The 14,043-nt window shown below is 36.0% G+C and overlaps 1 protein-coding gene across 1 annotated transcript in view; it reads left to right on the top strand.

The window, feature by feature from the left end:
- Positions 1–11,993, top strand: part of LOC113235218 (glycine receptor subunit alpha-4) — a 109,991-nt gene extending 97,998 nt beyond the window's left edge. The window contains exons 9-10 of the mRNA XM_026470845.1: positions 4,842–5,030; positions 11,587–11,993. Of these exons, the coding sequence (XP_026326630.1) occupies positions 4,842–5,030; positions 11,587–11,733 (336 nt within the window). The 3' untranslated portion in view covers positions 11,734–11,993. The remainder of the gene's footprint in view (positions 1–4,841; positions 5,031–11,586) is intronic.
- Positions 11,994–14,043: the final 2,050 nt, after the last annotated feature.

Genomic DNA, 14,043 nt, shown 5'->3' with positions numbered 1-14,043 from the left:
ACCTGACACCGGATTGCCCCGCACGTCGCCGACAAGTGCAATTCGTATATCTACACTTCATGTTATCGTAGATATAGTTGCCTGATTCAAATGAGCAATAATAATTACTGCATTCCGATATAGGGACGCTTGGATAGAAGTAAATACGAGTAAGTTCTCGATACTTTTGTTTGGATTTTTACTGAGTATCGGAAGAAAAATACTTGTATCCAATCGAAACGCGTACGTAAATATTTAACCTTAATCCATAAATTAATAATTAAAAAAGAAAGGAACACCTTTTTCCCAAATTATTTTACCTTTCCATTATTTTCCGTAAGTACTTAATTCCCAGTTTTGTAGAAAATAAATGCAAATCGTGAAGTACCGGAGAAAAGAAATGTATGTCTATCTATGGTATTTTGGATCATATTTGGATGAATTACATAATTTTCAGCGAATTAACGAAGTTCACAAAAAGAAATGGTGAGTGCTTATGGGTTATCTAAATCTAGATCTATTAGCGGAATTATCGATTGTATCGATTTAGCTGTAATAATTAAAAAAAAGAATATTGCAGTTTACTGAATAGTGCAGTGGGTGCTTGTTAAAAGTTTATTACTTTTGTCCTATTATTATGGCGTCGCCAAAATCTAATATGGACATATTTTATATCTCATAAAAAAGTATCGATATGAGTAAGTATCGATACTTTTGAAATAATAACAAAGAGCTTTATTTATCCACATTTGCATAACAATTTAGTCTTAAATAACATCATCTATAGTTACATGTATATTATATTTGAGTAGGTATCGATACTTTGGTAATATCGGAACACCCCTATTCCGGTACTGAAGGATTAAGGGATGCTGGTGAAATTACAGGCACATGGGGTGTACTCTCGGATCCTAAAACTACCTTCACTGATGTTCATTTATCCCTTTCCTTCGTCAAATTGAGTACAAAAACTATTTTTTTGTGGAGGTAACTGCGCCATGGGATAAGGACCTACAAAAAAAACTATTAAACCTTTTGAGCCATAAATAACGCGATCTAGTGTTAACAAAACTAACAAATTCCAATTGCTCTCTAATTTTATCTAAAATTAACTGAATATGATGAGAAGAGGTTACCTATCACATCACCGAAATGACATTTTCCATAAATAACATTTGGTCGAAATTTCATAATCTCGAAAGTAATTTTGAAAGGAAAATGTTTTTTCTTTTAAACCTAACTTAACCGAACCTATTCGTGTCTTTGTGATAAACATTCAACGTATCCTGAAAGTACAACTGTTTCATTATAATTCGGTTTTCGGTGTAATGAAAATTCGAACAAACGTTATTTCGGACAAAAAGTTTTCGACTTTGTGATAGGTTACCTGATAAGAAGTTTACGGAACAAACTAACGTATGCGCGTGAACATGTGACTTGTCAGCTTTATGTCTCAAGATGATGAGAGCAGTGGCAGTGCCCGACTGTTGCGATTAGTTCAGTCAGACGCACGACTTGTTTGTCTCGCAATTGATGTCAAAACAAAACAAAAATACACAATATTATTTTTAGTTATGAATTTAATATTTTCCGACTTAGCGAATATTTTTATGGCAAAAATTTATTTCGTTTGATTCTTAGAAAATCGCTAGCGGAATATGAAGCACTTACACTTTTAGAGCTCTACTTCTTTCTAAAAATGAAACGCCCTAAGGAGTTACATTTAATAATGGAGCGAAGCAATCTATTTATTGATTTCCGCCCATCCTTCAACCCCTATTACCATCTTTCATAAGTAAATATTTTTACTCACAAAATTCGGTCCATTAATATGAAATTCATTGTACACACTTTGAGAAAAAACAATGAACATCAATACGATTAAATTATACAGGGCGGAAATAAAAAATGTTATTTCAAAATAGTCGCACCACTAGTGTAGTAAGGCTAAATCTATAAAATGACAACTTTCCAGGAGAGAGATTTAAAGATTTTTACGAACAAAATTAGTTGATAACTTTTTTATGCTATATTAAAAGACTTATAAAATTTGTGGTATACGTAATTTGTTTCATGTAGCTCGTATTATTTTTATGACTTTCGTGTGATAAAAGCGCTTTTGACGTACTACCACAGGTGGTTTTATTGTACCAAGGATACGAACAGTGATGGGCAGTGGGTTAAAAGTTAAAATCCCAATCAATTCGCCCGGATTTCAACTGGGTTTTAACCAATTTCTACCCTAAATATAGAAATTGGTATAATTCCATACTTATTACAAATTTCGACGTAAAAAACATTTTTTAGACGAAAAAGAGGCAACCCCACACAATATCTACCTTGCAATTCTGCGAATTCCACTACTAAGGACGCACATTACTATTAAATTTTTATTAAAAATCTATTCGAGCATATACGATGGAACGATTTTTTGTATCAACTTATCTCAATACGAATTTCAAGCGAATATATTCAATAGAAAGGCAAATCGATCCGTCTAGATCAGAAAGCAATAAACAGTTTTTTAATAATATATTTAAATATTAACAAAATTCGATTTAGAATAGAATAGAATGATTTATTTTAAAACATGATCCACAGTTCTATAGTTTAGTAGCAGTAGTGCTCCATGTAAAAGAGTACGTCCATTGAAGTATTGCCACTTTACCTATGAGCATTAGTGTATTCCGGTTGGAAGGGTAAGGCTGCCATCCACTAACTAAAACGCGGTTAAGTGACAAATGGTCAAATAACCGTTTTAGATAGCAAAAAATAAAACACAAAATTATCTTTTAATAATCTCAGTACAGAGTACTAAAAAACCGACCTCAAAAGTACGTGGAATTACGTATAATTACCAAGTTATATTGAAATCGGTTACCGGAAAGTGAACAAACCTGAATTCATCCCCTAGTTCGCCACTATAGAGACTTGACACAGGGGATAATAAAAATCGGTTCTCACTACTCAAAGTATATATATAGAGAAAAACGCCTTGAATTGGAGAATAGCAAAATCAACCATTAAAATAATTGTTCTTTATTATAAAATTTAGGCGCTATTTATAAAAATTAATCTTCATACGTGAACAGCCACCCTTAGAGGTGGATGATTTTCTTCAAAGCAATAAAAAGAATCATGAAAATCGGTTCACAAATACCGGAACTACCGCGTAACATACATACAAAAAAAAACAAACAGTCGAATTGAGAACCTCCTCCTTTTTTGAAGTCGTTTAAAAACATTTAAAATTACGTGTTTGACTTATCGGAACTTACCCTAACGATTCAAAGCTGAAATATCATTAAAGAATTTCGATATTCTAAAACCGGGCTTATAGTTTTTTTATGATATCTCAAAAAAATATTTTGTCACTTAGCCACGTGTTAGTTAGAGGATGGCAAAAGAGTGCTGATGTAATTACAGGCACATGGGACTTGGCAATTTATATCTCAGGGTGACGCGCGCAGTACCTTAAGATCTTTGCGATTTAAAGCTCTTAGTGACACTACAACTGTTATGGATAGGCGTGTCGCTTACCACCAGGCGCGCGACTTGTTCGCCCCGTTACTTGGTATTGTAAAAAAAATAGTAATGTTAAAATACAGTAATTTTGCAATTGCAATAGGTTAGTACAACACGAAAATTTTTAATACTAAAAAACACCGGCTAGACCACTATCCTATACACGTATAATTCCACCCACAGACATATATCTAGATAGACGCCGCAAGTACAGCAATTTGTATGAAAACCAAGCGTGTCACATTTTTTGTACCCACTATAACGTCACAAAAACTATTTAGCAATTGAAATCTCCTTCCGCTCGCTCTAAATCGATTCATTGAACGGAATACGCGTAAACACGCGTGTTCCATTCAATCAATCGATTCTAAATAGAATAATTTTTATAGGAAATGAAACTATTGTTCCGGATTTAAATCGCGTATATTTATTTTTACAAACAAACCGACGTTTCGGGCCCTTTACAGGTCCCATGGTCATGGTTGACTGAGGTGGTACAGTCTTCAACCAGTTATGTCTAATATTGATGCAAACCATCCTATTTTTTCACTATAGTTACAATAGTTATTATTTAAATACCTCATTTTTAATTTTACAAAGAAAACATTCCAATTTACGCTACATTAAGTTTTACAAATTATTTTATTAAATGAATTTTTATTAAGTTCAATTTATTAATAATTAATAATAGGAATCAGAATAAACTAAAACATATTAATTAGTACTGCAGTCTTAAGTCTGCTTGGGTATTTTTCATTAGAGGAAATACTAATTTGAATATAAACCATGGGATCTGTAAAGGGCCCGAAACGTCGGTTTGTTTGAAAAAACAAATATACGCGATTTAAATCCGAAAAAATAGTTTCATTTCCTATGTGTAACAATCGCGAAAACCTAAGAACTCGAGAATAATTTTTGTTCAAGTATTTGTTGATGACAAGTTGTCGTAATATAGTAGAAAAATACTAGAATAAAATATTCAGTCCATCATTGTACATGTTTTTAAAAAATGTTGATTACTTAAAAAAAAATTAAGACTTTAATGGACTTTAAATATTAAAATAATTGTCCTTAGAATAAAATGAGCTTATTATATAAATAATATATATGTATAACCTCTTTGTGTAATACAAGATCTTATAGATTAACTTAAATAATGAAAACGCACTTCATAATATGAACTTGCGACTGCCTTAATTAATTTTACTAGATGGTTTTCTGTTGGTAATTGATCAAATTGATGAATGGCGAGACAAATAAAAATATTACTGCTGACAAACCATAGTGAAATCTTATTAATAAGATGAAGAGTTTTTAAAAATAAATACACTTCACAGCGTCTCAATGGCGAGAAAGGCTCCTGTGGCACAGTAGCTGCGTGGGACGGAAGCGGGGTTCGATGCCGTAAAATGGACATCACGTCGCCCACATCACCGCCGGCCGCGACGCCTGCTGTCCACCCCGCCCCGTCCGTGCCTCATACCCCACATTTGGTCGGCGTTGAAAGAAGACAAAGCATATTGCAGGTACTTATCTAATAAGCTATTTATCTATTTGCGACGGCTGTAATCCCGCCAGATTCTATATTAAACTTTTATCTAAATAGTGCTTTTAACATTGTAACTTTGTGTGTGAACAATAAGTACAACTGATAAAAAATGAAAAATGCAGAAAGCGGTTCTGCTTGCCGGTTCTTGAACCTGAGTCCCTGACTCCGGTCGACTGTGCACTACCGCCTCTCTCATTTAAAAATTCAAATTTTTATGGACCGTGGAAGAGATGAGAGTCTAAAATAGATAACAATAATAAATTAATTAATAACAGAAAAACGCTGAGACATATAAAGCGATAATTATAATTTATTTTGTATTATTATTCTGTAAAAAGGTACAAAAAGCGTGTGCTATAATTGTAAATTATAAACATACACTTAGTTACCTAATATTTTATAATCAACACTCCCTTTGTTAACGTTTTCGCTAGAACTTCAGTAGCCAAAACTTGATCAAAACCCAAAAGGTCACAAGTTACGTTCAGAAGTAGTGTTTATGCTGCCTGCAAGCTATTTACACGATAACTACTTACTAGTATTTATTTGGTCTGTGATAACTACTAACACGTAGCGAATGACAACAATAGGTACAGATTTGGTCATGTTATAATATTGGTAGTACATTAATAATTTAAACAGATTGACCTGGATACTGTCCATCGCTGGGTAAACAAGTAAAAATAAAATAACCATTGATTCCACGTTTTTATTTCTAAGACTGTTGTAGACTGCTGCATGCACAAAACAATAAATAAAGTAGAAGTGGTTAGCTAGCGTCTTATTAACCTTAGAGCTAAGTCCAAACTCATGGTACCACGATTTCGTTTAACCAAGGTAAACAACTCTTTTATGGGGAACTGTATACGTTTTTACAATAAGATTCCGGTGCATATATTAAGTTTATCATTTCCTAAGTTTAAAAAGTACATTAAAAATATTTTGATCGAAAAAGCATATTACAAAATTGAAGACTACGTGTTAGATAAAGATGTATGGAAAGACGACATGGCTCCAGAATCCACACAAATTTGATTCAAAATGTATTCCATAGCATTTAAGTTTATTTGAAAAGAGCAATACCTAGAGTTTCTTGCTCGTTCTTCTCAGGGAGGTCAGCGTAGTGAACGAGCAGTACCTTAAATGTGACGTTTTCAAGTGTAAATTTATTTTACCTATGGAATAAATCATCTTTGACTTTGACTTTGACTTTGACTCTGACGCGTGCCAACTATAAGGTCTCGAAAAATCTATGTAATCTCAGTCTGCCATTTTCGCTTTGTGTGGTATGGTTGTGTCATTCTCTAGTGCAAATTCTCTAAAATCCTAGAAAAATACCTTATTGTGCTGTTTGGAGTGCAAAAATGATAGCTACACCAAAATATTACTCGTGGTCGTAGGATTCGCTCTGGGCCTTTTGGAGGGAAAAGTGTCGTTTTTATTTTGACTTTCAATTATTTTGTGAAATCTAGTTTAAAGTGGAATAGGATAGTGCTATTGTGCCTTAATCGAAGATCAAAACGCGAAATTATACGAATCTCGAACTAAAATACCCGTATCGGCCCGTTCTAAGGAATCCCGAGTCAATCCAAGCACGCCGCCTCAAATTGCCTATCCTCTTTGTGGTGGCCATATTTACAGAAATATAATTAAACGTTTATGTTTTCGGCTGAAGGACTTTGTTTCCATGGCCAGCAATAAATTTTAAAAAAACCCATGGTCGTATTTCGTATCATCAGAAGGTCTTATTTTAATAAATATTCAATTTTCTGTTTATCGAAATGTTCTTTTTGTTATAAGAAACGAAAATAAAGCTTAGTACCCTTGCAATATGGACGCTTCTTTTTTGGAGAACTATATTAATAACTCCGATTCATCGTTGTTCAACAATTAAACGCTAGATGGCAGTACATTGATTGAAATTTCAATAAAATATCAAAACATTGTAGATTGCAATGCAATAATATGTATTGATGGCGATTGGATTGAACTTTCAACGATATTCCAAAAGGGTAAAGTTTAAATTATATTGACAATCCAGAATTTGTTATTTCTTTTTAAATTTGAAACCACGACTAATTAACATCAAGACTCTGTAGTGTTTCAAATTACTAATGTGTGAGTTTTGGTGACATCGGTTATATTATTATCGTGGCTTAAAGCACTTCCGTTGTTTTTTTCTTCCGTGGCTGTATGCGATGTCGCCAACATTTAATAAAAGCTCTCAATCGACTCATTACCAGATATTGGTCTGTACCGATGTCAACTCTGCGATTTGCTCGTGTATCCACAATTTTGTTTTTAACTCTGACGGACAAAATAATAAAATCGTGTTCTCTATCTATCTAAGCATGTGGATCTTTATGAGACAAAACATTATCGAGTTCTGGGTAAAGGGCCCGAAACGTCGGTTTGTTTGAAAAAACAAATATACGCGATTTAAATCCGGAAAAACTTTCCTAAGACAAAACATTGACTTACAAATAAATGGACGACGGGTCTAATACAAAAACCACGAAAAAAATGTCCCAAGTCAACCTATTTAAACGTAGTGACATGTCAAGGAATATGAAAAAGCTAAAACGTTGAATTTAAATTGTAATGTCATCGCAGTACTGTCTAATTTTCCTTGCTTCGCTGTCAGTCGAACAAACGAAGACTAGAGCGTGAATGACGCTCTGTATACGATTTTACCGCCCTATAAGTTCGGATACTTTTTAGCGCGGACCCGACGTCCATATAATTGTAAGTCAATGTTATCAAACAAAAATTTCTGTCCCAAATATCCATCTAAAACTCTTAGACAATTATCAGTCCTTAATTTATCACCAGAACTCACTAACACTCTATAAAGCCAACTAACTTTATCTTTGTCTTTGCATAGTATTTGTTGGGTGTGATCTGAGTGTAACTGTTGAGTATCGTCTTGTGTATGTAATTAAAGGTAGCTGGCTATACATGAATTGATAAGGGAAAGCTGTAACCTATCACAAACAACTCTACGTTCCTGCCTAACGACCTATCCTTAACCATACACTATTATATATACATACAATGTAGATCGAGGAAGGCTGTTACCGTACGCCCTAAGGTAACAGACGGAAGGTGGGAAGGATAAGGGGAGGGGATGTTTTTACTACCTGTCTCACAGACTCACAAGCCTGATCAGATAAGCTGACATTAACTGAGGCTAAAGGGGTTTTGGCCGCAGTGAGAGGTTGCTATATTCAGGAGAGTTCCGTCGTCAATGAGACAGTGATGATGTCTGGATTCAAAGAGATCTTTATTTCTAAAAACTAGACTATTTATACAAATTCTATATACATATGAGCGTGTATATTACAGTATTATTTTTAAATGTGAAACAAAGGAAACGTCCACTCAGCAGACTGGTCTTGCACATTGCTATTCAGTCAGTGCACTGATGATTAGTCTATTATGGTCACGTAGCAAATTTATGTCCGGTCAGGTTGTCTGTTCATGTCACATGAACGTGAACACACTCTTTCATTTGCACTTACTTTCACGCTTCACTCCTGCCTGTACATCATTATGTACTTGAGACTCCTTAGTCTTTAACACAACCTTACTTTTCGTTAAACATACCTCACATTATTCTAAAGCTTATCTTTTTCACTTTGAGCTGATTAGCATCATTCCGAACAAGTTGAGCAATACGATTCTGAATCTTATCCAAAGAGGTCTTGGATTTACGAATTTACACTCACTTTACTCCATTCTAACCGAAGGAACACTTCACCTGAACGGTCCCTACATTTGGGTACTTCCGAGTGGTACGCGGTATATTTACCGTATTTAATGGTTTATTCACATATGATACTTTTATATATCCATCATTGATAATCTCACATTTTATCAATTTTATCCATCCCTTTTCACGTCTTAAGTGTAGCAAAGCGGCATTTTGCTGTCCGCTTTTTGTGACATGTTGCAAATCGAGTCGCCGTCATTTAGATTTTAGTTAACATAGTATACCGTGGCAACTTGGTAAAATTTTACTTATTTCCTTACAAGCACAGATAAAACATGAAACTTTTAGAAGAAAACAACCGTCGGTGTTGAAACTTAGATATTTGTTCTTTAAGAGCCTTAGTCTGTAATTCTGACAACACAAAAGATTGACTTTGCAAATTTGAATGAATTATAAACTTTGATTTTCTTCCAGTCGGTATATATACTTTACTGTCTTCTAAAAGTTAATAATGGACTTGACAAAATGAATTTTTGTTTACAATAGGCTTGTAGCTTTATGCTATATTAAAGCATCAATGAATGCGATGTCCATTGAATTTACAATCGAAAACCAATATAAATAATAATCTGGTTATAGTAATTTCCGCAATAAAAATTGTACCAATTTTGATAGCAGTGGTTACTTTAATATTGCTATACATCCCATTGATGAGGTAAAATACGAATGCAAATTTAAATGCTCATACTGCTTAAACGACAAAGAACTTTGCCGTTCTCGTACATATCCGAGAGATCCATAAATGTTCAAATTCTTTTTGAACTATAAATTCCAACTTGTTAGACGTGTTGACTTATACAATCAAATCGGTATAGGAGAGAACCAGTACTAACCAGTTTTAGTAGCAATAGAGCTCGTTGCGAAAGAGTTCATCCAGGGAAGTACTGCCTGCCTAACCTTACCTATTTTTACCGCGAAGCAGTAATGTTAGCATTACAGTGTTCTGGTTTTGAAGACTAACGAGGGTGCTGGTGAAATTACAGGCACATGGGACTTGTCAACTTATGTCTCAGACAATGTTGGTAGCGTCTGTTAGCAAAAAATATTTTGTAACAATCACAATTTTAACACGCCATTAGTTCCGTCGCGTCACCGCTAGATGGCATTAGTTGTACCCTGAAACGCGCTATCGTTTTGTTAACTCTTATAGTATAAGTCATCTCATATGGTTTGTTGTATATGGCCCTAAAAGGCACTCAAGTTGTTGAGACGATTTGGTCACGCTAGTGAGACATACTGTTGTGTCCATAACCCTGTAAATTTACCCATTTTGATAATGTACGCCTTCCTACACGGAAATTTGCGTCTCAATTCGTCGTACTATGCAACCCTTTCCGCTGACCAGCGCTACATTGTATAATTTAATATTTACTTTAAAATGCCACTACTTACAATAACCACAAAATTTGAAAAATTAGTTGTCGAATTCGTTAGGATGGAGAATTTAAAAAATAAAATGATAACACTGGGTGGACAGACGACCCCATGTTATTAAAATTAAAAAATAAGTGATTATTAATTCCTTTTTTATTATTATTTATATACTGATGGTAAACTACACGCCTGTCTATAACAGTTGCAGTGAAACTCAGAACTTTAATTCGCAAATGTCTGAGGGGCATTGTCACTGCGCCTGTCACCCTGAGAGATAAGTTGACAAATCTCATGTGTCTATAATTTCACCAGCACTCTTACCCTTCGGAACACAGTAATGCTGACATTACTGCTTGGCGGCAGAAATAGGCAAGGTGGCACTACTTCCCTGGACGAACTCTTTCACAAAGAGCTCTACTGCTACTAAATTATATTCCTACTTAAAATGTCATATTACAAAATTGAGGAATACGTGTTAGATAAAGATATATGGAAAGACGACATGGCTATAGAATCCACACAAATTTGATTCAAAGTGTATTCCACAGCATTTAAGTTTATTTGAAAAGAGCAATCCCTAGAGTTTCTTGCTCGTTCTTCTCAGGGACGTCAGCGTAGCGAACGAAGAATTGCTTAAAAGTGACGTTTTCAAGTGTAAATTTATTAAATTATTCTTTAACTTTGACTTTGTGAGCCATCGAGTATATAACCTATACTCGATGTTGTGAGCATTACTGCGTTGCGGTTTCAAAGCGTAAGGATGCTGGTGAAATTACAGGCATATGGGACTTGTCAACTTATGACTCTGGGTGACGGGCGATTTAAAGATCTGTATGGTATTGCAATTGCGAGAACACGCCCTGCGGTAAGCTTAGCCAAGCTAGCTCAGCTTATCATAAAAAAATTAATTCCTAGCAAAAAACCAAATATTTTGATTTTTGTCTTGACTTGGCCAGTCAGAGCAATATAAGTAGAATTGTGTAAATAATTCAGGGACTCTGATTGGCCGGGTGGCGTCTGCGGCGCATTACTAGGGCCGGTACGGTGTGGGAGACGCTGTATTGGCATAGATATATATGAGAAACTTGTAAGAACATTGTGTGTGCATTCATATTTGTGACTTGTCACATTACAGAACTAAGTCAGATAGACATAAGGATAAGGATAAGGATAAGGTGTTCGTTCAAGAATAGAAGTGTATACAGTCCACACATACAATAAAAAACTTCAATAGGCGGATGATTACGAAGATTACGAGTTTCATTGAAGAGAAGTCTGGTCTGTTTTGAGACGGATTCTGCCGAGATCAACTCTGTTGAAACCAGTGTATTATATAAATTCGTGATTTACAGTGAGCAATTCAAAGACTCTTCTAATTTTATTACAGGTTGCCTGGTTAGACGCCGACACGGGACAGGAGAGGGTCCTTTGGCGGGAGATCGACAAACTCTCACGTGTGGTATTCCCTGCACTCTTCCTTCTCTTCGTAACCATGTACTGGCCCGTTCTACTACTGAAGACTAAGACATCATAACAATTAGACACGCCACTACCGCCGCCTGACCAACAAATGTTGATTGAAATTTAATGCTCGAAATCTGGATTGCTCAGATGAAAAAACCGCCTGTAGATAGAAATAAGTCTCTTTAAAGAGTGTTTAAAACACGGCAAACGGGTAGTTAGTTAACTGTAGGCAATGTAGCGAACGTTTTATTTATTTCAAATTAATATAATAATTTCTTTTAAAAAAACGACTTCAAAAGTATGCTTATCGGTTTTTTATTGGAATTACATCTATTTGGGAAGTTTTATTGCAATCGGGAAACCGGAGTCATCCCCTACTTTGACATTCTCAGCCTTCCACGGCGAAAGGGAAATGAGCGGGAAATAGTTGAATAGAGCGGAGTAAAATAGTTTAGTCTTTCCACCAAGAAAGAGTTTCACAGAAAAGAGGTATCCACAGCCAGCGGGCTAAGCGAAGTGAGCTAGGCGGGAATTGAGATGAGTCATATGAGCGAGTTGTTAGCCTTCCATTATCAGCGGGCTTAGCAGAGCGAGCTAGGCGGCGGGAAAATTAGTTTCAGTTTGTGTTTTGTTTAAAAAAATCAGTATCAATGTTTTAAGACACAGTAAACGTTATGGATTTTATTTCATCCCATTTTCTGCACCCTAACAATCTCTCTAATTTATTTATTATGCATCTCTGAATATATTAGGTAAAATAATTATTGCAGGAAAGTTGTAGTCTAAAAATATCACAAATCGCTTTCCTTCTGAGCACGTTACGTCCTTATACCTATATATTGCTTTTGCGGAGTCACTCAAACTAGCGGGCGTCACAATGACACAGCGGACCCATCTTAACTCGCCGAGGCCGCTTTCCTTACTCGTTAAAGGTGGAAGCACAAGAAATTTACTGTAACGAGTCAAACGGAGTCCGCACGGACTACGCTGGAAACTCGCTCAACTTCGCGATCTCTTTTGTGACTCTTTCGACTCCTCTCACTCGTTTGCAGTGGAAGAAGTTCTATGAAGTTTACAAACGCAGTCCGTAAGGAGCTCACTCCGCTCGTTGTGGAAGGCGGCCGTAAAGGTGAAATATTTTGTTGAAATTTAAATGAGACCATTTTGAGGTACCATTTTTCCAACAAAAAAAATCAACAAAATCGGTTCACAAATGCCGAAATAATCGTGGAACATGTACACAGAAAAGTACAGTCGAATTGAAAACCTCCTCCTTTTTTTGAAGTCGATTAATAATACGTGTGATCAACGAAATAGTCCGAAACCTCTTGAATGTTAAACAACAAAGAATACTGCTTCAGCAAGACCCCGATCGAGACATGTAAAACGAATGGAAACGTATAATTTACTGGTGATTTAAATGGTACAGTTTTTATGTAAAGTATCTAACATTGGAACAGCAAGTTTGAGAATATAGTACATTCTGGTCAGAGCACTGCCACGTCTTTTTAGAATTAGAACTACATGCCACATGATGCGTTGACACGGCGTGCGACGACGGCACGCATGCGCATCAGACAAGATGCTAGGAGACGAGGCGGGGAAGAGTGCTGGGGTGTGTAGATAAGAGGTGTTACGTTGCGACGTATAGATTTACGGCTACGCACAATAGCTCAATTCATAAAACAGGCATCGGGGAAGTACTTCGACTCTGCTCCTCACCACCGTAACTCCGTTGTGGTGGCTCCATCCATCGACCTTGACGACGCTTTGAAGGCCAACCAGATCGCTAGTCAGTCACACTCCACTCATAGCAACCGCCTTCGGCGGCGAGGTCGTGGAGCCCCCCATTTCAACACGTACACTAGTAGGTAACTCCTACATCACGCCCTTCTGATGAAAGTTCTCTGTAGCGTCCTGTTCTGAGGTCCGTGTGCACTTGGTCCGTTACTTAGTTTAGTTTTAGTTTATTTTAATCGGTTAAGAGCCTTCAGTTAGCCCTTTTATCCGGCTGTCATTTGAAATCATAGCGTTGCGACGACGCAATGCACCGGCAACGCCAGTGTGATAAAGGTAGGTACTTGGGAGTCGTTGAACTCACCAGTCGTCATGTAAACTTATATGTCACAGCACTCTTTTGTCACATTGGTCCATACACGCGGCCCTAATACCACGGTCCGTATCGGAAATTTCAAGGTCCTCCCAAAAGGCATTTTGTCTAAATTTATATTCATAATAATCTCAGTACTGAGTACTAAAAAAACCGATCTCAAAAGTACGTGGAATTACGTCTATTTGCTAAGTTTTATTGAAATATCCCCTAGTTCGCCACTATACAGGACTTGACACTGGAGATAATAAAAATCGGTTCTCACTACTC

This window comes from Hyposmocoma kahamanoa, unplaced genomic scaffold (genome assembly GCF_003589595.1).
Source record: "Hyposmocoma kahamanoa isolate Upper Pololo Valley unplaced genomic scaffold, ASM358959v1 87, whole genome shotgun sequence".
Lineage (NCBI taxonomy): Eukaryota > Metazoa > Arthropoda > Insecta > Lepidoptera > Cosmopterigidae > Hyposmocoma > Hyposmocoma kahamanoa.
Note: the sequence above shows the minus strand (reverse complement) of the source record. Positions and strands in the feature narration are given on the sequence as shown.